Source organism: Antechinus flavipes, chromosome 5 (genome assembly GCF_016432865.1).
Source record: "Antechinus flavipes isolate AdamAnt ecotype Samford, QLD, Australia chromosome 5, AdamAnt_v2, whole genome shotgun sequence".
Lineage (NCBI taxonomy): Eukaryota > Metazoa > Chordata > Mammalia > Dasyuromorphia > Dasyuridae > Antechinus > Antechinus flavipes.
Window position 1 is genome coordinate 187061706 of NC_067402.1, and position 23961 is coordinate 187085666.

Sequence of the window (23961 nt, forward strand, 5' to 3'; positions counted from 1 at the left end):
ACAATTTGGAGCAACTTTATGTTGGAACAGGGAATCAAGGGAAGCAAAGAAGTCTCTTTCCATGGAATTCTTGATGAACTAAATATTTATCCCTCTGTCTAGGATAATCAACCCTTAAAAGAAATATGGGGCCAAGAAATATGGAAGAAATCATGCAATAGGACTAATGATAAAGTAAACTTCCTCTTCTGTTCGGCTTTCCTAGGACTCTGTGTATATGAAATGAGGAATTTATTCTAAGAATGTCTGTTGTATATGAAGACAGTAGTATCCTCAGAATGTAGATAAAGGTAGCAATAAGTCAGCCACTGGGCTGTGGAAACAGTAAAACAGCCCCTAGTTTCGAGGAATTTGTGTTCTACTGGTTGAAATGGGCATGGAAATACACGTATGCATATAATACACATATGGATACACAAAGTAAATATTCTGCAACTTGGGTAAGGAATTAGAAGTCTCTTGAAGATATCTGCTCAGTAAGAAGGGTTTATATTTATATAGCCCTTTAAGATTTACAAATCACTTTCTTCACAAAAGCCTTGTGAGAGAGGCAGAGCCAAGTTTAATGATCCCATTTTCAAAGATGAAACTCATAAAAAAGTTATGGTACACAACTGTAATAGAACATTATTGTCATATAATAAATGATGAGCAATCTGATCTCAGAAAAACATAGAAATATTTACATGAACTGATGCTAAGTGAAGTGAACCAAACCTAGATAACTTTGTACACAGTAACAAGATTATGTGATGATTAACTTTGATGGAGTTGTCTTTTTTCAACAGTGTGATGATTCAAGGCAATTCCAATAAACTTGCTATGGAAAATGCCATCTGCATCCAGAGAGACAAGTATGGAATAAATATGGAACAAATATGGAATAATGGAATAATAATGTGAATCAAAGCATAGTATTTATTGTTATTGTTTGCTTGACATTTTTTTCTTTCTTATGTTTTTCCCTTTTGATCTGATTTTTCTTATACAGCAAGATGAACATGGAAATTATGTTTAGAGGAATTGCCCATGTTTAACCTATATCAGATTGCTGTCTGCCTGTCTTGAGAAGGGAGGAGGTAAGGTAAAAGGGAAAAAAATTTTGAATACAAGGTTTTGCAAAAGTGAATGTTGAAAACTTTCTTTGTACATATTTGGGAAAATTAAATATTATTAAAATGGGGGGGGGGGGAGAGAGATGAGGCTCAGAAAGGTTTCCAATGTCACAAAGCCAATGGCAGAACCAGGACTCCATCTTGTGACCTCTAAGTCTAGTTCCCTTAGCAGCATATCACAGTGCCGTGGTCTATAGTATTATAAAAAGGTAGTGGACAAGCAGACTTACATTTGGCTGTATGGCAAGGCTGTGAGGTACAGTTGATCTTCCGGTTGTTGAGACATATGCAGATCTGACAGGGCTGGCCAAAAGGCACCCATGTTTCCAGATACTGTATGAGAAGTGAGAAGCAGTGAAGTCATATGAAATCAAGCAGGACACTATTCTGTCTAATCTGAGGGATTATAAGTAAATCAATTCATCCCTCCTGTGACTTCATTTCCCTTTTAGTAAATGGAAGTGATCACCCCCTTTTAACCTCTTAATAATTTTTCATGATCTTACATATCACTTTAAAATTTGCAAGGTAGTTTTCTCATCATAACCTTGTGGGGTGTCATGCCATCATTATTATTCCCGTTTTATAGATAAGAAGACTGAGGCTCAGAAAGATTAAGTCAATTGTCTATACATACAAAACTTGAAAGCACTAGCAATAGTATTCGAATCCATATCTCCTGCTCATTTTCCAGGAGGCTCCAAATCAGGTTTCCTACACTCTGATTTTCCTCTCTTCAATTAGGACTTTTATCTCTAGCCCTGGCCTTTGATAAGTGACCTTTTGTTTTTTCTTGCCTGGAACCAGATCACCCAGCCACTGTCTGACCAATATGCTTGTCCCTTCATCCCCCATTCCTCACTTGCTAACTCTATCTCCTCTCAATGTGTTGTCTTCCCCCATTAGAGGTAATGACACACATGGAAAAGGGGGGCTATCTTGTTCCTGCTTGTATTTCCAATTCCCAGAGCTTGGCTTGAAGATTAGTACACAGTAAGTGTTTAATAAATGCTTGCAGATGTGACTTATTGACTAAAATACCAAGTAGCAGATGTCCTCTGATGAACTGTAATAAATAATTTTGCTCCTCATTAACAGGTAAAGAGACATACCTTTCTATCTTCAATAACAAGGAAGGGCCTGCAGATATCTGCCTTTGCTTAAATATATTTTCTTTGTTCCAAAGAAAAGGGAAAGGCGATTTAAAGGGGAAATGACTGGCATAAAAACTAAAGGGAAAAAACACTTTTTACACAATGATTTGATTGGATAAAGAGGAAGGCTGAAGAGAACAGGGAGAAGGGACAGCAATAACACAAGAACCAAAGGCTGGGCTGTAATAACCTACCAGTCAACCTCATTGCCTCATCATCTCCCCTATGCTCTACACTGATAACAAAATGAATTCCCTAAAGTGCAGGTCTGACCCTGACATCCACACATCCACACTCAAAAAAAAAAAAAAAAAGTAACTGCCAGTGACTTCCTATTATCTTTAGAATTAAATCAAACACCTTTCTTTGACAATTTAACTCATTATAATCAGGACCCTTCTTATTTTACTCCATAGTCCCATTGTTCTCTATCCACACATTCTGCAATCCAGACTATAATCCAATCTATAATTCAGTAATGTTTTACTTGAATTTCCTCACATACAATCAGGAGTTTGTGTGCTGGTAAATGTTTAATGACCAACCCTCTGAAAACATGACAGACTTTTAATTTTCATTTTCATTAACATTTTCTCCATCATTTTATTAAGACTTGACAATCAACAAAACAATAAATGAAGCCCTTTAATGTTCTGTTTGCCAATTTCTGAGGTATAAATACTCACCCTGAAAATCTGACAATTGACTCTTCCAGTCCTGTATTAACTGGCTCCAGCACACTCCTGGATACAATATTCCATTTCTAGTTTCTAAACCTTTGTATTCACTATTCCATGCCTAGAGTGTTGTGCTCCCTTTCTCTCCCTGTCTCTGTCCTCCTATTTCCTATGTTTCTCTGTCTCTCTCTCTCTCTCTCTCTCTCTCTCTCTCTCTCTCTCTCTCTCTCCTCTCTCTCTCTCTCTCTCTTTCTGTGTGTCTCTCTCACAAACACACACTCTAAGAATACCTCTAATCTTTCTATTGACACTTTCTTCAGAAGGATGTTCCTGAATGCACTTTCTATTTCCCCCTCATCCTAACATTAATGTCTTCTCCCTAAATCAGTGGTTCTCAAACTTTTGTTTTCAGTATCTTTATCCTATTAAAAATTATTGAGGATCTCTCCAAAGCGTTTTTGTTTATCTGGATTATATTTATAGACATTTACTGTATTGGAAATAAAAACTATTTTTGAATTTGTAGATCCTCTAAAAGGGTTTCAGAGATCCCCAGGATTCTCTAGACCATACTTTGATAACCATTGCCCTAAATGATTTTTCATCTATTCTGAACGTATCTTGCCTACATATATATTTATTGTATCTCTCGTTAGAATGTAAAGTCCTCAAAACAGGAACTGTTTAATTTTTATCTTTCAGCCCCAGCACTTAGCACAATGCCTGTTAGTAAGTAATTAATATATACTCACTAAGGTTGTAAAAGCCATGTGGGGTTGACTTGTAACCTGAATGCCAGGTCAAAGAACTTGAACTTTATCCTACATAATGGGAAGCCATGAAAATGCTTTGAGCCAGGGAATAATCTAATGAAAATGGTGCCATAAGATTGATCTGTCAGCAATTTACCACTTAAATTATAAGAGAAAGAGGCAAGGTAAGGAAAGAACAGTTAAAGGGCTATTGTAGTAATCCAGGCATGAGATAATGAGAGCCTGGACTAGAGTGGGGACCAAGGGGAATAGAAAGACTAGAAATAGAATTATGAAGAACCAACAGGATTTAATGACTGAACGTAGACAGTGAGAAGGACCTGAGGAGTGAAAAAGAGGAATCAAAAATTACTTTCTCTACACTAGTATTTTTCCAACCAAGGGGGAACTATTGTCCCCGCTTTCTAATTTTTAAAAGGACTAACAAGCTCCCAATGTGCTGGGTGATTCTGGTAGCCTGGCCACAAAAGGCTAGATTTCCAAAATAGAGAAGCTCTGGCCTCTTCCTGAGTCCTGTTTTTAACCCTCCTACTTCCCGTCTCTGAAATCTATCTCAGCTGTAAGAAGAAAACAAGCTAGAGGATTTGGGGAGGGGGGAATTGAAAGCATATTAATTAAGAAAGATATAGATAATGGAATTTTTTAAAAATCATTAATGAATCCCTCAGACTTCCTCAGACGTCCTTTCCTATAGGTTTTTAAAAGTGCAGATAAATATCTTTCTTTTTAGACTAAATTAAAAGCTTTTACCAAGAGATAAGATGGAGTACATATGTTCTGAAATGCCCTCTGAATAAATTCTCCAAAATTCTATCTTGGGGTAAAGCCTTGCCAGACTGACACCTTCCATCCCTCAAATGGACCAGCAGATGGCACTCATACACCAATCACAGAAGAGTCCCTTGCTTAGAAAGGGATTTTCAAGTTCCCAGTATCAATCAACAAACATTTAAGTGTCTACTATATATAAATATCCCCAAAATGATCATCTTATTTCTCAAGGAGCTCACATTCTGTGGGAATAGATGGCAAGGTAGAAAGAGCAGCAGAGAGATAGACAAATAGATAAATGATAGAAGGCAGATCATTTATAGATCGAGGATAGATTAGATAGGTAATTGATAGATGATGGACTAATAATAAATATATATGTACATGTATAGATGTACGCACATTTATACATACATAAATATGTAATAAATCTTTTTAAAACCTAACTCTGACAGAAAAATTAAATCAGTATGCCTAAAGAAATAGGAAATATCTTTACTGTTATCAGTATGAAAAATGGGACCAATTCTATCACTTCCATTTTATGAAAGAAGAAACATTAGTTCAATGTTAGGATTGATAGGATTTCAAAGTTTGAAAAGGCCTTCACAGCCATCTATGCCAACCAATAATTAGAAAACTATGTAGGCAGCCTGTCTTTATCTGAAAACTTCACATAATAGGTACGGGAGGTGGAGAGGGGGGAGGAAAGGGAAGAGGGAAAGATTTGTACAACCTCCCCCATTCCACCTTCAGAAGGTTTTAATTATGAGAAAGTTTTTCTTTGCTTTAAGCCAAAATTTGCCCCTTTTTGCAGTTTTCAACCATCATTCTTAGTTCTGATCTCCTTAGCAAAGCAGAAAAGTCTAATTTCTCTTCCATATTCTTGTTATCACATTTTTTAAATCTTCTCCAAGCTAATTATCAACAGTTATTGAATCAATCTTCCTAGGAGATGATCTTGAGGCTCTTTGCCATTCTAGATTTTGAAGTATATGAGTAACCAGAACCAAAGAATAGGAATTAATGAGGTCATTAGTAAAGCACTCTAAGGATTTGTCCCTGGATGCCACAGCTGTTCAACATTTCTATCAATGCTTTAAAAATGGCATGCTTGGCAATTTTTCAGACGACACCGAGCTTAGAAAAACAGCTAATATATTCAAAACTCAATTCAACAAGCAGTTAATAAGCACTCATGTGCAAAGCACAGGACCAGGTGCTGGAAATAAAAAGATAAAATGAAAATGAATTAAAAAATAGTTCCTGCCTTCAGGGAGCTTACATTCTTAGGGGGTGATACAACATGTATACAAGAAAATACATACAAGATGATATAAGAAGGGAGAAAATAATAATAACTAGAAGGATCAGAAAAATAAGGTAGAGGAGTGGGACAATGTAAAAAACCATCAAGAAGGGTGAGACCTGAGAAAAGTCCACAGATTTAGCAATATAACATTTATAATCTTGCAGTGGGAGTAGGTAGTTTCAATCAAATGATGGAATCAGAAGTTAGGTTTCAGGTAAATGAGAAGAGAGTGTAAGAAAGTTGAGCATATAATGAGTATATACGGTTTTCCTAGAATTATCTTTGCAAGATATGACAAAATAAGATAAAAACATAATGACTACTACCTCTCCTTCTCTCCTTGTTTTTCTTCAAAATTCTTACTATAATGGATGGAAAACCACTATCCCCATTCAAAGCTGATCTCATGTTAATATCCTTTTTTTCCAAGATTCTATTTTTCACCATAGATACTGAAGAAATCAATGGGAGAGTGTTTATAGATATAGTATGAAATAATTTGATTTTCATACTTTTGATTTAATAAATTAGAATCTAGGATATCTTTTTTATCTTATTAAACAAATTATTATATTTAAGATCATCAATTGATTATCCTCCTTCAAACACTCTCCAGTTCATCAATTCTCTTCTTAATATGAAATGCTCAGAACTGAACATAGGACTCAAGATGCAGTCTGATAGTGGTGAATTATTCATCAGTCCTGGAAATTTTAACTCTTAATATGGCCTCTGATTGCATCAGCTTTGTTGACTTTCTTATCACATTGTGTTAAATCATATTGGGTCTGAAATCCACTAAAATCTCTCACTCTTTTTCAGACAAAATATAGTCTAGCACCATCCCTCCTCTGAACCAACATACAGACATCATACTTACGTATAAAACTTTACATTATATTATTATATTTAGTCCAGTGTTTTATCCAATCATCCTTTTAAAAAATCTGATTCTGGCATCTATTATATTAACTCTCCTTCCCAGTTTTTTTGTCATCTGTCTGACAAGCATGCCGTTTTTACCTTCATATGAATCATTGACAAAACTGTTAAATAGCAGAGGGTCAAGCACAGATCCCTGAGCCCTTCCACTAAGAGAACTCTTTTGGATTTGACATTAATCTATTAGTAACTTTTCTTTACATCTAATCGTTTAAACACTTCTGAATCAATCTAAATACAAAATTTCCATTTTGTCCATATGGATAGCAGGGGAGACTTTGTCTAATTATTTACTAAAAATCTTAGGCAAACTATTTTACAGAAATCCCTTAGTATACAGTCTAGTTCGAGAAGAAAATGAGATTACTTTGACAAGACCAATTTTCAACATAGTTATGCTGACTCTAAGTACTGCTTTCTTTCCAAGAGTTCACTAAGCCTTTCTTTAAGGATCTATCAAATTCAAGATCACAGTCCCATAGTTTGCTGACATCCATATTGTTTTAAATTGGCACACTTGCTCAGTTTTGTGGTATTGCTTTCATCCCTCTTGAGGGGACATAAGAGGTGATGAGGAGAGATTTAAGGCTGTCAGAGATAAGAAAGACCAATCAACTACATGAGATTCTTCCTACTGAGTCCAGACAGATGAGAAAGTCAAATCAGGACCACAAGTTCTCACCTCATGATGGACCCCATCTTCACTGATGCACTGGGTACAGGTTTCCTTGGGGACACACTTCCCTTCTAGCATCACCTGCTCAGGGGGACAGAAGCAGCCTTCTGAGGGATGGTCCACACATGTGCTTGAGTTGCCATCACAATTCTGGGGGCAAACCTTCTGGCAGTGATGATACACCATGGAGGGTGGGCATGTCATTGCTACAGAAAAATAGGCATTAAAACTCTCAATAAGATACCAACTTAATTATTCACATGAAATATCAATAATAATAATTCTCTTATTAATAATAGTAAGTTGTGTTCATTTAGCACTTTGGGATTTATGAAGCATTTCCCTCACTGTTATACCAGTATTATTTGTCCCCATATTACAGATGAAGAAACTGAGACTTAGAAAAGTACTTGCCTTAAAGCACATAGGTAGTGTGTAAAAATAGATGGAAAATACAGAATGACAGATAATCTCAGTGGCACATGTATTTTGCTTAATAAAATGTTTTACTTATGTTGAATATGAATGTATTTATTATTTTATAATTCACATAAAACAAGGAATCTTTAGTTTCAAGTTGTCCAGTTTCCCCATTGGGTCACATGCTCAACTCTCCTGACAAAATCACAATGTTTTGGAAATTAACTTCCAGAGAAGGTTGGAAATAGTGTTAATTTCAAAGATTTTTCTTCCTACGCAGTAAATACTCAAGACATAAATATACTAAAAACTAAGGAAATACTACCAAATCACCCCGAAATCAGTATTTGCATATGCCAGTAGATTGATACTATTGACATCAATATAGAATCAAAGACAACTAGACATCTAGAAGGAACCTTAAAGATCATCTAGTCCATTGATTTCCAACTAATTTAAGCACAGAACAATTTTGGACTTAAAATACATTAATAAAAATCTGTAAATGATGCTCCATCAGGCTAGATATGTAGAATTCCAAGAATAAAAGAAAGCATATTTTGAAGCAAAATTTTTAAAATGCCATTTTCATAATCAAAAATTCTGTGCCATACATACATATATATATTTAAAAATCCATAATTTCATATTTTTTGAAAGGATTAACACAGTTTTACAGAAATTATCTAGTATCATGGTAGCTTTTCTTACTATACAGAACAAGGATGAGGAAATTGAAATCTAGAAAAATAAACTAATTTTCCCAAGGTCATGTAGCTAGTTAATAGAGCCAGACTCTATTAGAATCTAAGTCTTCTTACTTAGCCATGTGTATTTTCTAAAACTCTTCTCAAAAATGGTTTCCCATTTTTCATCTTATGTTCCTCAAAATGACAAGATGATTTGTTGACTAGAATTATGATTAACCCTTGATAAAACAGGAACCTGAGAAACAGATTGATTAAAGAATTTACACAAAATCAGCAAACCCAGAATGCAGACTTCTTAGGCAACACAACCCCTAAAAGTAAAGAACCCATACAAAACAGAGGAGAATAGTCTAATAGAACCTATCCCACCCAATAATTGATTTTCTAGGAATTTCACTTGTGAGGATCAAATGAGATAATAATTGTAAAGTGCTTAACACAGTGGCTGGCTCCATAGCAAGCACTAAAGAAATTGTAATTTTATTATTATATACATATATTATATAAAATTTCATTATTATATATTATGTAAATTAATTTTATTACCATATAAATATATATTATTATTAAATATACAGTGAGTTTTTTCAAAGCAAGCTATTCTCAACATAAAATATGTGGAAATTGAAGTATATAAAGGTTAAGTGATTTTCCCAAGTTGGACCACGAGAGATGGACTTACGACAGAAATCTGTTGTCCTCCAGTTGATGCAAACGCCATATGTCTGGCAGAGGTGGACATAAGAGGAAATCACTTCACACACTTGGTCCTTCTGACAGCTGTTTTGCTGGCAAATGGCATAAAATGTGGCTGGAGCAAGAACTTGATGGCACTCGGCAAACAAGGAGGACATGAGGATTTGGCAATGACTGCCACTTGAGTCCAGACACTGTTCTTCTGCGACAGGTTCACATGTGACACCGGGCTGCTGGATTGTCCACTCCTGGATGAGCTGGTTGTGGTCTGTGGCAACTGTGCCGTCCTTCAGCATAAAGTCATTAGCCCCATTCTCATCACAAATCCCTAAAGAGGAAGAATGAAAAAGGATTGTACCAGCTTCCCCATAGACTCAGCTGCTGATCTATCTGGGTTCCTACATTGTCTGTCTCCTTTACACTCAGAACTGATCATCCTACTGTCTCCAGGTGTGTAAGGACCTAGAATTCTCAGAAAACAGATAGATGAAATTCATAAATTAAAAGATCACGGATTAAAACAACAAATAAGCTAAGTTTCTCACCACAGAGTCCATAGGTTTTAGAGGCAAAGGTCTTGGGACTGAGTTGCAGCTGAAATTCGTTGTTCTGGGGTGTGAATGTGAAGAGGTGGTTCAAGTGTGAGAACCTGATCTCATGCATGATGGCACCGTAGGTGTTGACTTCCATATTTTCATCCACATAGGGAACTGAAACCAATCTGCCATTCACAGTCACCTGCTCAGATAAGAAAGAGAAAACAATCTCATTGATGGAGTGTTTTCAGATTCACAAAGTACTTTCTTCCCAACTCTTCTGACCAGGCAATTCAGTTTTTTTTTAATCTCTGTTTTGGGTGAAAATAGTGAAGATCAGAAAGGTGATATGACTTGTTGTATGTTTGCAAAGTGAGGGGAAAGAACTGCAACTTGAACATAGGTTCTCAATTCCAAGTTCAATGTGCTTTCCATTAAATAATGCTGCCTTTCTAAGATGTGTCAACCAGTAAGGATTCTGTCAGAGCTTGATGCTACAAAGTAACAGGGTCTTTTCTCCTCATTGCACTTAACTTAAAATCCTATTTACCAACAACAACTGATAGGACAACAAGACTTTTAAAATATTTGGAAAAGAAAGAAAAAAGCATTCTACCTGAAAGGAAATGACTTGGAATACTGAGTGTGAATGTAAACCAGGGGTTTTCCACCCTTGTGCTTTATTTTAAACAGAATAGGGACAAGCTCCCTCAGAGAAAATTGGGGGGGGGGATCTTACAATTCTTAGTACCCACAGATAATTTTCAGGGGTATCAGGACCCAGAACTTTTTATTCCATTCCTAAAGTACGTTGTTCCCTAAGAAAAGGGCTCAAAGCCATCTTGCACGAAAAATATTGCTTTCCTAATAATAATGATAATAACTAGCATTTCTATGGTGCTTTAAGATATGAAAAGCATTTTACATATGTTAATTCATTTAATCCTTACAATAAACCCTATGAATTAGGTGTTATTACTATATTTCATTGACGAAGAAATCAAGGCAATCAGACTGTTAAGTGACCTGGCACATAATAGATGCTTAATAAATATGGATTGATTAATTAATTGACTTGCCCTGGGTCACTCAGCTAGTAAAGTGTCTGAGACAGGATTTGAAGTCAGAGCTTCCTAATTCTAGTTCTCACACTCCATTCACCTATTTGGACACAATAAGAAATAAAATAGTTCAACCCAAAAAGCACCGATGGAAGCTAGAGGGAGAATATGAGAACAGCCTGAGAAGAGAAAAGACATTGGGATTCAGCAGGGCTAGAAATATGAGTTATATTAGCCACATGTTCCTCACATATTTGTCACTTTATTAATTTACTAGCTGTATAGCACCATAGTGCAGAATGCTGGAGTTAGACTCATTTTCCTGAGTTCAAATCTGGCCTTACTAGTGTTATGACCCTAGACAAGTCACTTAATCCTGTTTGTCTCAGTTTTCTCATCTGTAAAATGAGCTGAAGAAAAATCTTCATCATTTCTGTATCTTTGCCAAGAAAACTCTAAATGGAATCATGATAAGATGGACACAGATGAAACAACTATCCCCTAAGGGATGAATATTTTGAATAAACAATAACAATAAAGTAGTTTATTCTGTGTGTTCCCATGCTTCTCAGTGATATTGTAGGTACTAGTGGGCAACTGTACCCCAGGTTTATTGGGGGCCACACTGTTACTTCTTTTCATGTTATATCAGTTCATTAAATATATCATTTAAATATTAAATATCATCTCAACAATGAGATGAACCAAATCAGTTCCATTTGTTCAATAATGAAGAGAACCAGCTACACGCAGCGAAAGAACTCTGGGAAATGAGTGTGAACCACAACATAGCATTTCCAATCCCTCTGTTTTTGTACACTTGCATTTTTTATTTCCTTCTCAGGTTAATTTTGTTTTATTTCTAAGTTCAATTCTTCTTGTGCAGCAAAATGACTGTATGGACATGGATACATATATTGTATTTAATATATATTTTAACATATTTAACATGTATTGATCTACCTGCCATCTGGGGGAAGGGGTGGAGGGAAGGAGGGGAAAAGTTGGAACAAAAGGTTTTGCAAGAGTCAATGCTGAAAAATTACCCATGCATATATCTTGTAAATAAAAAGTTATAATAATATAAATAAATAAATATATTTGGTGTAAAGGGGAGAAATAAAGCACAAGAGAAAACTATTTTGTCAAACATGCAGGATAGGGAATCACCCTGAAGAACACCTTGTCAGCACAACCCATTGGGTTAGGTCCAGAGCCTCCATTTCTGTCCTGACCCAAAGGCCCCCTTTCATCCCTCACCTCCATGTCACTGTGGAGATGGACAGACAGTCCCCTGTGTTTAACTTCGATGGACTTCATACAGGTGGGTTTCATCCCAGGGTTACAGGCCCCATTTTGAAGGTTGATCTCCAGATCTTGCTCTTTACTATCAAACAGAACATAGGAACAGGTGCCAGTCAGCTTGAAGTCCTGACCATCAAAAGTCACAATGTGCCGGGTTGAGCTTCCCATGCATACGCCTAGGCAGAATGAGAAAGAAGAAAGACAATGAGATTAACAGAATTATTGAAGATTGAATAACAGAATTATTATTATCCTGGTATGAGAAGAAGAGTAAGTTTTACTTGGAGTCAGAGGACTTCTATTGGGGTATTGGTTCTGCTAATTACTGCTTATGTGACCTTGAGTAAATTATTTAATCTCTGAATATTACTTTATTCAACCATAGATTGTAGGTTGGACTGTTCTTGTTCAGTGGTTTTTAAGTTATGTTCAATTCTTCATGATCCTGTTTGAGGTTTTCTTGACAAAGATACTAGAGTGACTGGTCATTTCCTTCTCCAGTTCATTTTTACAGATCAGGAAACTGAGGCACACAGTGTTAAAGGACTTGTCTAGGGTTACACAGCTAGTAAGTGTCTAAAGCTGGTTTTGAAATCACTGCACCACCTACTTGCCCACAGGTTGGACTATTTGATTTCTAAAAATCTCTACTAATTCTAAATTTGATGACTTAAATTCCAAGGCCTGTCTGTTATATGGAGTTACCAAATCACTCACGTTCCTGTAACATGAAACACAGATAAATAGACTGTCGCAGATCATTTATTCCAATTTCTACATTAAGAAACTGAAGTCTAAATTCCAATAGCCTTGGGATGGAAAATGCCGTCCATATCCAGACAAAGAACTATGGAGACTAAATGTGGATCACAGTATTTTCACTTTTTTGTTGTTGCTGTTTATTCATTTGTCTTTTTTTAAATTTCGTGTGGTTTTTTTTTCCTCTTTTGATCTGATTTTTCTTGTGCGGCATGACAAATTTAGAAGAATTGCACATGTTTAACCTATTGTTGTCTTAGAAGGGGGAGGAACAGAAGGAGGGAGAATTTGTTTTGCAGAGGTGAATGTTTTTTGCATGTATTTGGAAAAAATAAAGTATTATTGGGGAAAAAAAAGAAGCTGAGGCTCAATGAAGATAAAGTCTCACAGTTAATTAATGGCATCCTAAGCCCAATTAAAGGGTTTTAATGGCCTTTCAAGACTTTTTGAAGCCAGTTTGAAAGCAGAGTACACTGCTAAAGAGAAGTACGTTTCATTACCTACCCCCTCCAAATTAAAATGTACAAAGTGAACAATTCACTCTACAGGGATGCCTTGGCTTAAGAAGCAAAATCAGGTTCCAGAGGTATCATGGATCATTGACATTATAAGTAAGCATGAGCTCATTCTGAGGAGAGTTCAACAAAAGACAAATGTAGTATATTGGCTGCCAGATGACTCATAGTACCAGTAGTAATTTTGACTTAATACCTTAAGAGATCTCGTAACAAGGCATGTTTCTGGAGCCAAAATAAATAGTCAAGTCTCAGCACTCTTTCCTTCACCTTCATTTACAATAATCAATAAATTCTAAAAATTCCAATTAAAGTACCATTTGCGAGTTTTAATTATCATGAAGCTAGAGAAAAATGATTCTGTGAAAATTCTTACGCTGAAACAAGTACAACCATAAATCATTCAAAAAAAGAAAAAGCTCAGGTTTTTACTTAAATAACAAATACCATGTCCACACTGTCAAATGAAAATTTTTAGAGAAAAAAAAAAACAACACATAGGATAATAGCATCCCCAACACAGTAACATCACTTTCCATGCAATATCACTTTTATAAGATGTTATTAACTAAATGCAGATTAGAACACATATTTTTGAAAACTTAATGTTTGATAATAGAATTTATTAATGTTAATTAATTAATTTTAAACTCTATTGCAAAGATTATGATATACATTTGACTGAAAAATCTAGAGCTTGCCCAGTAATGTGTATATCTGAGACAGACAGAACAAAGATCAATGAGGAATAAGAGAATGTATGCCCAAGGTCACACAGCTAGTAAGTGATTGAGACTAAGTTAGAATTCAGGAAGAGAAGTCTTCCTGACTCCAGGTCAGACACTCTATCCATTGTAGCAGGTAGCTGCCATAGGATAATCAATGAGGAACTTCAAAAAAACAAGGTTCAAAAGATTTTTGTCAAGGAAAAGTATAATAGAAGACAAACACACACTGGTTACATGGCAAGAGTGAAGGACACCAGTGGATAAACAATTAACACTACCGGTAACTTTGCTATTATCAAGACAAAGTGAGAGGGGCCTCTATCATTTTGGATGGACCCCATGGTGAATTTATGAGAGAAAATGGACAAGAACTGCATAGGAAGGTTAGGTACAGGATGACTTCTGCATCACTGGAGGGAACTCTCAAGTCAATGAGAATGCAGAACCATTTGATTATACACAAGTATTAAATATCCAATATACACCACAAATACCAATTAACTAATAATCAAGCCTTACCTGGAAAAAACTATAACCAAAACCTAAATTTGAACCATTAACATCTTAACTAATATAGAAGAAAAAATACTTTAATACTACCTATTTAATCAAATAAATCTTTTTAAAAAATCAATATGATATGTTTGCTTTGTCTTTATCCCTTTCTAAATATTTCTAATACTTCATAGTTTTAACTTGTTTTATTTTTTTTTATGTCACTATAACACAATGATATGTCTCACTGGGGGAGGGGAAATAGTCACATTGATGAGGTTACAGATCCAGTAAGGCATTACTGAAACATGATTTTAATCTAGGGGGTAACCTATTAGTATTCCGTCTGCTATTATAGCAAGCCCACAAATTAATTTGCAAAGTATTAGAAAATGAACATATTTTTACTATTTTTGCTTGTCCAAACCATAAGTCCATATGTTCTTCCATTTTTCCTTTATTTTTGTTAAAGATCATTTTGAAATTGTCCTTATATAGTCTTAATGAGCTAATACCCATATTTTGAATTTTGTTGTTGCTGTTTAATTATTTAATCATGTCTGACTCTACATGATTCTGTGGACCATAGTATGCCGATACTTTGCATGGGCTTTTTTGGCAAAGATATTGGAGGGCAGGTAGATGACACAATGGATAGAGCACCAAGCCTGAGTTCAAATCTGGCCCCAGACACTCAGTATTTCTGTGATTTTGGACAAGTTATTCAACACTGTTTGCCCTCGGATCCTTATCTATAAAATGAGCTAGAGAAAGAGATGGCAAATGACTTCAGTATCGCTACTAAGAAAACCAAATGGGGGTCACAAAAAGTCAGACACAATTAAAATGACTGAGCATTGCCATTTCCTTCTCCAGTGCATTAAGATAAACAGAGATTAAATTACTTGCCCAGTGTCTGAGGGCATATTTGAACTCAGGTCTTTCTGACACTATAACTGTCAAACTCCCTCATTTGTTGTCATTATAAATAGTATGTATCAACCAGTTTTTTTTCCTTAATTTTTATAGTAGTATATAAAATGCAGATGATTTTGAAGATTGATTCTCTAACTAGAAATTTTACTCCAGTCATTCACCATTTTAATTTTTTTTCTTGAGTGTTTTGGGTTTCAACAGTAAGATATACAAAGAGAAATTCCATTTAAAACAACTGTCAATAGTATAAAATATTTGGGAATCTATCTACCAAAGAAAAATCAGAAACTATGAGAAAACTACAAAACACTTTCCACACAAATAAAGTCAGATGTAAACAATTGGAAAAATATCAAGTGCTCTTGGATAGATCGAGCAAATATAATAAAGATGACAATACTACCTAAACTAATCTATTTATTTAGTGCTATACCAATCAGACTCCCAAGAAACTATTTTACTGACCTAAAAAAATAACAATAAAATTCATATGGAAAAACAAAAAGTCAGGAATTTCAAGGGAATTAATAAAAAAAGAAGAAGAAGAACAAACGAAAGGGGCCTAGCTGTGCCAGATCTAAAACTATATTATAAGGCAGTGGTCATCAAAACCATTTGGTACTGGCTAAGAAATAGAGCAGTTGGTCAGTGGAATAGGTTAGGTTCACAGAACAAAATAGTCAATGAATATAGTAATCTAATGTTTGACAAACCCAAAGACCCCAGCTTTTGGGATAAGGATTCATTAATTGACAAAAACTGCTGGGAAATTTGGAAACCAGTATGGCAGAAACTAGGCATTGACCCACACCTAATACCATATACCAAGATAAGATCAAAATGGGTTCATGACCTAGACATAAAGAATGATATTATAAATAAATTAGAAAAACATAGGATAGTTTACCTGTGAAAGACCTGTGAAATAAAAAGGAATTTATTACCAAAGAAGAATTAGAGATCATTATTGATCACAAAATAGATAATTTTGTTATATTAAGTTTAAAAGTTTTTGTACAACTGATGCATTGTTGGTGGAATTGTGAACACATCCAGCCATTCTGGAGAGCAATTTGGAACTATGCTCAAAAAGTTATCAAACTGTGTATATCCTTTGATCCAGCAGTGTTTCCACTGGGCTTATACCCCAAAGAGATATTAAAGAAGGGAAAAGGACCTGTATGTGCCAAAATGTTTGTGGCAGCCCAGTTTGTAGTGGTTAGAAACTGGAAATTGAATGGATGCCCATCAATTGGAGAATGGCTGGGTAAATTGTGGTATATGAATGTTATGGAATATTATTGTTCTGTAAGGAATGACCAGCAGGATGAATACAGGGAGGACTGGCGAGACTTACATGAACTGATGCTAAGTGAAATGAGCAGAACCACGAGATCATTATATACCTCAACAACGATACTGTTTGAGGATGGATTCTGATGGAGGTGGATCTCTTCGATAAAGAGAGCTAATTCGTTTCAATTAGGATCAAGGATGGACAGAAGCAGCTACACCCAAAGAAAGAACACTGGGAAATGAATATAAACTGCTTGCATTTTTGTTTTTCTTCCCAGGTTATTTATACCTTCTGAATCGAATTCTCCCTGTGCAACAAGAGAACTGTTTGGTTCTGCACACATTGTATCTAGGATATACTGTAACCTATTTAACATGTAAAGGACTGCTTGCTATCTGAGGGAGGGGGTGGAGGGAAGGAGGGGAAAAATCAGAACAGAAGTGAGTGCAAGGGATAATGCTGTAAAAAATTACCTTGGCATGGGTTCTGTCAATAAAAAGTTATTAAAAATAAAAATAAAAATAAATTTTTAAAAAAGACTATGTCAGATCAGATTGATGAGATACATCTGTTTTCAGTGGAAATGTTTCTAGTGTTTCTCCACTGTGTATAATATTAGATCATGACTTCAAATAGATATTTTTATAATATTAAAAAAAAATTTAACTGTAGCCTGAGGGGGGATGAAAAAGGAAAAGAAAAAAATAAAGTGAAATTACATAGCGGAAAACAAAAGAATAACCTACAAGGAAGCAAAGATGGACAATCATGAATATAATCTCTTCTATTATTATATATGCTTTCTTGAAATATCTATCTTTACATATATATATATAGTTTAGATATAATGTACTTAGAAGAGCTAAATTGGGTGTGTATTTTATTTTCTTATGTCAATCCTATGAATTCTTTTAGCCAGGAAAGTCATGGGTTCAAGTCTCTGCTCTCATACATATAGACTATGCTTCCATGAGCAAGTCTCAACTTCTCAGTGCCCCAGGCCATTTTGTAAGACTTTAAATGGCAGAATAGCTAGCCATCTGAATTGGTAAAAAGCTTCTTTATTAGGAATTTGTAATATAGATTATTTTCATTTCTTTCTTTCTGTCTCTATATATGTATATATAAATACATGTTTTTATGTATGTAATTATATATATATATATACATTTATACAGTGTGTTATGTGCTTTTCATAATTTTAGAAAATTATTTTTTTTCCTGAAATACAATGCTCATGTTTCATTTTTTCCCCCTGGATGTCAATAACCCTAGGAGTGCTGCATTTTGACCTGCATTTTGAAAATATGCTGCATATTTTCCAGTCTCTTAGCATTTATTTCCTGAGGCAGCTTTTATATTGTCTGCAATTTTGTTTTTCACTTATAGGAAATACATTGTTATTTACTCCTGTTTGTTTTTTTCAGGTTTGCTATTATGGTCTCCTTAATAGTACTTTTTTTTCATCATTTTCTCCAAATATTTTTACCATCTTCAAAATGTAGCTTCAATTTTCCCATTATTTGTTAAATTTCTAAAAATTCCCCTTTAACTGTTCTTTTAATTGTATTACTAGTGTTGAGTTTCGTTTAAATTTCTTAAATCTGTCATTTATCTATTTGAAGTTATCTTTTAGGATATCTTATATTGTTTCTTATCTCTGTTGTATCCTTCAACTTAGCTTTTTCATTATTCCCAAATATTTTTAACTGAATTAACTCTATTAATCATTTGATCATTTTCTTTTGACTAATTCTAAAGCAATATTAAGTCCTCCTAATTCCATGCTGGGTTAGCAAGAGAGACATGGAGGACTAGCGTGTCCAGAAATGAGAGAAATCTTCCTCCTTCTCTTTCTCTCCCAGTGGCTTCCCCACATCTTGCATACATGGCTACTCAAAAAGCCTTCCAATGTCAAAAAACAGACACTTGGGGAATTCTTAGTAATGACTTAATAATAATTTCATGTTTGCATTCCTGCTCTGTCAAATTTCTTTGACAATGTCCTTGGGAGAGAGATTACACCATTTTCCTGGGTAGATAATTCTAGATTCATGGTCTTTGCTTATTAATTTCATGTCATGTTATAATTTCTCTAATCATTCTTTGTCTTTCTTGAGAAGTCCACTGTGATTCTAATATTCCTTGGTATATTCCAACTTGCCAAACATTTTCTTGACAGTATAATTCTGAAGTAAATGTCAGGATTTGAAGTTATGTCCTCTGACTCCAAATCCAGTGTTCTTAAACAAAATATTCAAATTACTACCATAGAAATATTGTAGTTATAGGATGATAGAATCCTAAGAATTGTCAGGGATCTTGGAGGCCATCCAATTCAATCCATCCCTGAATGAAAATCTTCCTTATAACCTACCTAAGAAGTCAAAATATAGACTTTGCTTGAAAAACTGCTAATGAGGGAGAATCCATTATTTCTACCCATTCCACTCTTTGTTAGTGTTTGTATATGCATCAGAATGGAAATATATTCAACTGTCTATCCCTAATTCTCCCCTCTACTCTGTCCTAATCATCATGCCTCAATTTCAATAGACTTTTATAATGCAAAAAAGAGCCATTTGAATCCAGAGAAAGAACTATGGAGACTGAATGTGGATCAAAGCATAGTATTTTCACTTTTTTTGGTGATGGTATTTGTTTGTTTTCTTTCTCAAGTTTTTTCCCCCTTTTGATCAAATTATTTTTTCATTGCATAGTGAAAATGGAAATATGTTTAGAAGAATTGCACATCTTTAACATATAATGGATTCCTAGCTGTCTGGAGGAGAGAGGAGTAGGAAAGGAGGAAGAAAAAAATTGGAGCACATGATTTTGCAAAGGTGAATGTTGAAAACTATCTTAGCATGTAATTGGAAAAATAAAAAGCTATTATTTAAAAAACCATCATGCCTCTGACCGCTTTTTCCCTAATCCTAGGACATGTTTTAATACTGAGAGTCCATATCCCCTTTCCCCTGCTTTTACAAGGGTGTAGGCGTCTAACTAATACCCAAATTTTAGAAAACAAGTGGGAAGTGCCCCCACATTTACACACACACACACACACACACACACACACACACACACACGCACACATATACATATATACTCTTTGAAGGAATGAGGGCTCAATTTAGAGGGATTCTGAAAGGGGACACACACACACACACACACACACACACACACACACACACACACACCAGTTTCATGATTTCCTCACCCACAATTTGTCCAAGATAAAAGGTTGTAACCTTAAAGTTACAAGGCAAATGGAGGAAGAAGATTGGGAAGAATGAGCAAAGGAACTTGAGAGGAGTAAGGAAGCAATGACTTTGCCCCCAAATCTTGAGTTTTGCTCAGTGTCCCACAATATGGGGACAAAATTTTCTTTTTATAATCTCCTATAACAGGAAGACTCATCTTCACGAATTCATATCCAGCTCCTGGTCAAATCACTTCACTCTGCCTCAGTTTCCTCATCTCTAAAATGAGCTAAGGAAGGAAATGGCAGACTACTCCATTATCTTTGCCAAGAAAACCCCAAAGGGAATCACAAAAATCAGAACATCTCTGAAATGACTGAAAAACAAAAATTTATTGCATATCTTATAGTAAATTCATTTAAATAATCTAGATTCCCAAGGATTTACTCTCACATTACACTCTCCTTCCTCTCTCCACCTGCTGGAGGCCCCCATCCCCTACCCCCTTCTTGGGTAGGAAAATGCACTGATCTGTTGATCCCATTCCATCTATTTCATTAATGTTCTCAGCAAAACTGGACACTGCTGATTTATCTTCCTTCATAATGTTGCTTACACTCCAATACTTTAGGTAATAGATCAATGATTTTGTGACTCTAGACACAATCCAAACCCCTTCAAGGGCCTGAGATATGAATGCAGGCCTAGAGGGTTCATGAAAAATTTATTATTCAGTGAAGAATATATGAATTTTGAAGAAGTATGAAAGAAACACTGCAGTTTGTAGTAACATGAGTATCCAGGCCTTTACAAGGCAAGATTTTCAAAGCTCTTTCCATTTCTAGAATATGAAATTATGTCACTTTCCAACAATCTACTACCAAAAAAAACTTTTATCAGTGAGATAAGGGAGCCTTTCAAATTAGCTCATGATGTTTTGCCCTTGGTCTATCAAAAAAAAATGTCCTGTACCAGTAATCTATCTCTTTATTCTTCTATCTACAAGCATTTGTTGAGTTCCTATTATTTGGCAGAGACTATGCTAGGTACTATAGATATAACTACAAAGATTAAAATATTCCTTTTTCTGAAGAAGTTTATATCCTAATAGAGAACCATCACATATATATGTGTGTATATATATATATATATATGTATGTATGTATATGTATGTGTGTGTGCATCTCTATACAGAAAATATAAAAAGTACACATACCAATTAGTTCAATACAAAGTAGTTTGGAAAGAAAGATGCTAGCAGTAGTGAGTTGAGGGGAATCAGCAATGGTTTCAAGTAGAAGGTGGTGCTCATTTTGCATCTTGAAGGAATACAGGGATTCTAGGCCTTAGAGGTAAAGTAGAAGGGAATTCCAAAGCAGGGATGGGGATGGAGACATTTCCTTCCTCGGGAGCTATTTTCTCTTCTCCCTCTCTCCAGTTCTTTCTCTTCCCAGTATCAATCTAACCATGTAGTATCCCTTTGGCATATAGATGGTACTTTTCCTGGTCAAACAGCATCCAGTACTGCATCCTCAAGCCTAGGGTCTTCTGTGCCCCTTTTAATGAGGCACAGTGAGGCTACCTTGACAACAACCACGCTTTATATTGGCTTTTCCTTCACCTCCTTTGGACATAAGCTGGAAAGGGACCATAGAGCTGTTATATTGAGTCAGATCAAAGGATTAAAAACTCCAAGGAAAGTATTTAGAGTTCAGGTCCAATTCTGTGATTTTACAGCTGAAGAATAAATAGCTGAAGTGACCTACCCATAGTCATATTATGGCATAGCTGAGATCAAACCCAGGTTTCTAAACTCCAAGCTCACTACTCTTTCCTTTATACAAAACCATGTCTTTCCAAAGGAAAAGAGGGGATAAGAACCCTCAATGAGTCTTGCCATAAACAAACCCTTCAAACACTATTGTGGTGAATATTCATGGTGGAATGATGAATGTAGGTGAGGAAAAGAACATTATTCTGGACTAGCAATAGATTTTTTAGCCTATTTGTAAAATTGCTTTTAAAATGGCCATTTCAATTCAATAGACTTGTGATGGAGAGTCATCTGCATCCAGAGAGAGGACTGTTAGGGACTGAATGTGGATCACAAAGTATCTTCACTTTTTTTGTTGTTTGCTTGCTTTTTTTCTCTTTCTTTTTTTTTCCTTTTTGATTTGATTTTTCTTGTGTAATATGATAAATGTGGAAATATGTGTAAAAGAACTGCACATTTTTAACATATATTGGATTACTTGCTATCTAGGGGAGGGCGTGCAGGGAAATTTGGAACACAAGGTTTTGTGAGGGTGAATGTTGAAAACTATCTTTCCATGTATTTTGAAAATAAAAAGCTATTATTAAAAATCCAAAAAGTAAAATTTAAATTTAAAAAGGAATAATTAAATAAAACAATAAGTAAGCAAATAAATAAGTTGCCTTTTTAGATGACCAGAAGTGGATGAAAAAACATAAAGAATAGACTCACAGGGGCAGGTCCATCGACAACCACAGGTCTCCTCTACCTTCACAGCAGGCTGGCTGTTAGGGCATGTGGGTTTGGGTCCATTTTCACAATTGACTCTATGACTCTCCATCATGGTCTGGCCATCTGGTAGGCAGGTTACAGTATGGCACTTATCAGCCAACATCCACCTATCCCCAGGCTGTGTGGAAAAAGAGAACCATATTCAGACAAAGGCAGAAAGTAAGGGCTGTTTTAATAGAACTGCTATTTACCAGTCTTTCCCCAAAACTCACAAGCAAAGTTCAGTCTCCCCTTCCTGCCCTAATCCTTCAACATTATCTTTCCCTAAAAGGAGACAAAGCTATCCCCAAGATCTGACTGGCTCATTTTCTTCGAGGCAGTTTCCTGGTCCCCTAAATGTGCAAATATGTCTCAGCCACAGGCACCCTCCCTAGGACTTGGTGGATCTCTGAAGACCATACAAATCACCATACCTTACACCGACCACACTCTGTCAAGCTGACCAGACATTTTTCATAAAGGGATGCGAGGGGCTATATCCATAGATGTATCAGTGTTATACATCCTTGTTGTCCCATGGGCAGAGTAAACCTCCTTTTGTTAAATGTTTAATGATTTGTGAATACCTCATTTCATCCCAATATCAAACCTGAACTAAGAGAGTGCCAGTGTTGGAACAAGTAGTTAACCTACTTGGACCCTGGCTAGCAGGTCTGGCTAACCACTATTCAGATAATGGAGACCATGAACTGAGTATGGGACCAAAAAACTTAGGACGGGATACCTGGGAAAGCAAGAGAGAAATAGGGGCCAAGTCACAGAACCATGGATCCAAGGAGCAAACATTGGTGAGAAAGAATAAGGGAAAGATTTGAGTTAAGAGCTACTTGAAAAGCTTCCCAGTACAAATAATGTCTCTGAATACAAAATCACAATATATTCCTCAAAGTCAACCAGAAAGCACTTACTCTCTTTTTATTCCCATCTTCATCTAAACAGATTTTGGAGAAACCTGAAACAAAAACAATGCAAGATCACAACCCATCACCATATAATAATTCTCCGTATGGAAAATGTTCTTAACATTTTTTTAAATATGGATTTCTTTGACAGTTTAGTAAACTCTTCTAAGAATAATGCTTTAAAACAAATAAAATCAACTATAGAGGATTATAAAAGGAAACCAACTATATAGAAATATAGATTTATAAAAAAAAAAAATTTAAACCAAAGTCAAAGAACTCAGATTAAAAACACTTGTTTCATCATTTTCAGATATCTGAACTGGACACAGCTGGGTAAAACTGTGAGTTACAAGAGACCTGAATGTAAATACACATCCATTGGTAACCCCACCATTACCTTCCCCATCTCTTAAATGGCCTTATTAGT

General features: G+C 35.4%; 1 protein-coding gene across 1 annotated transcript in view; it reads right to left on the reverse strand.

Moving 5' to 3' along the window:
• VWF (von Willebrand factor) overlaps positions 1-23961 on the reverse strand; it is a 208319-nt gene that overhangs the window by 41163 nt on the left and 143195 nt on the right. Inside the window, exons 33-39 of the mRNA XM_051962919.1 lie at positions 23538-23581; positions 22570-22747; positions 12104-12324; positions 9792-9984; positions 9233-9574; positions 7427-7626; positions 1346-1448 (exon numbers count right to left, since the gene is read on the reverse strand). Of these exons, the coding sequence (XP_051818879.1) occupies positions 1346-1448; positions 7427-7626; positions 9233-9574; positions 9792-9984; positions 12104-12324; positions 22570-22747; positions 23538-23581 (1281 nt within the window). The remainder of the gene's footprint in view (positions 1-1345; positions 1449-7426; positions 7627-9232; positions 9575-9791; positions 9985-12103; positions 12325-22569; positions 22748-23537; positions 23582-23961) is intronic.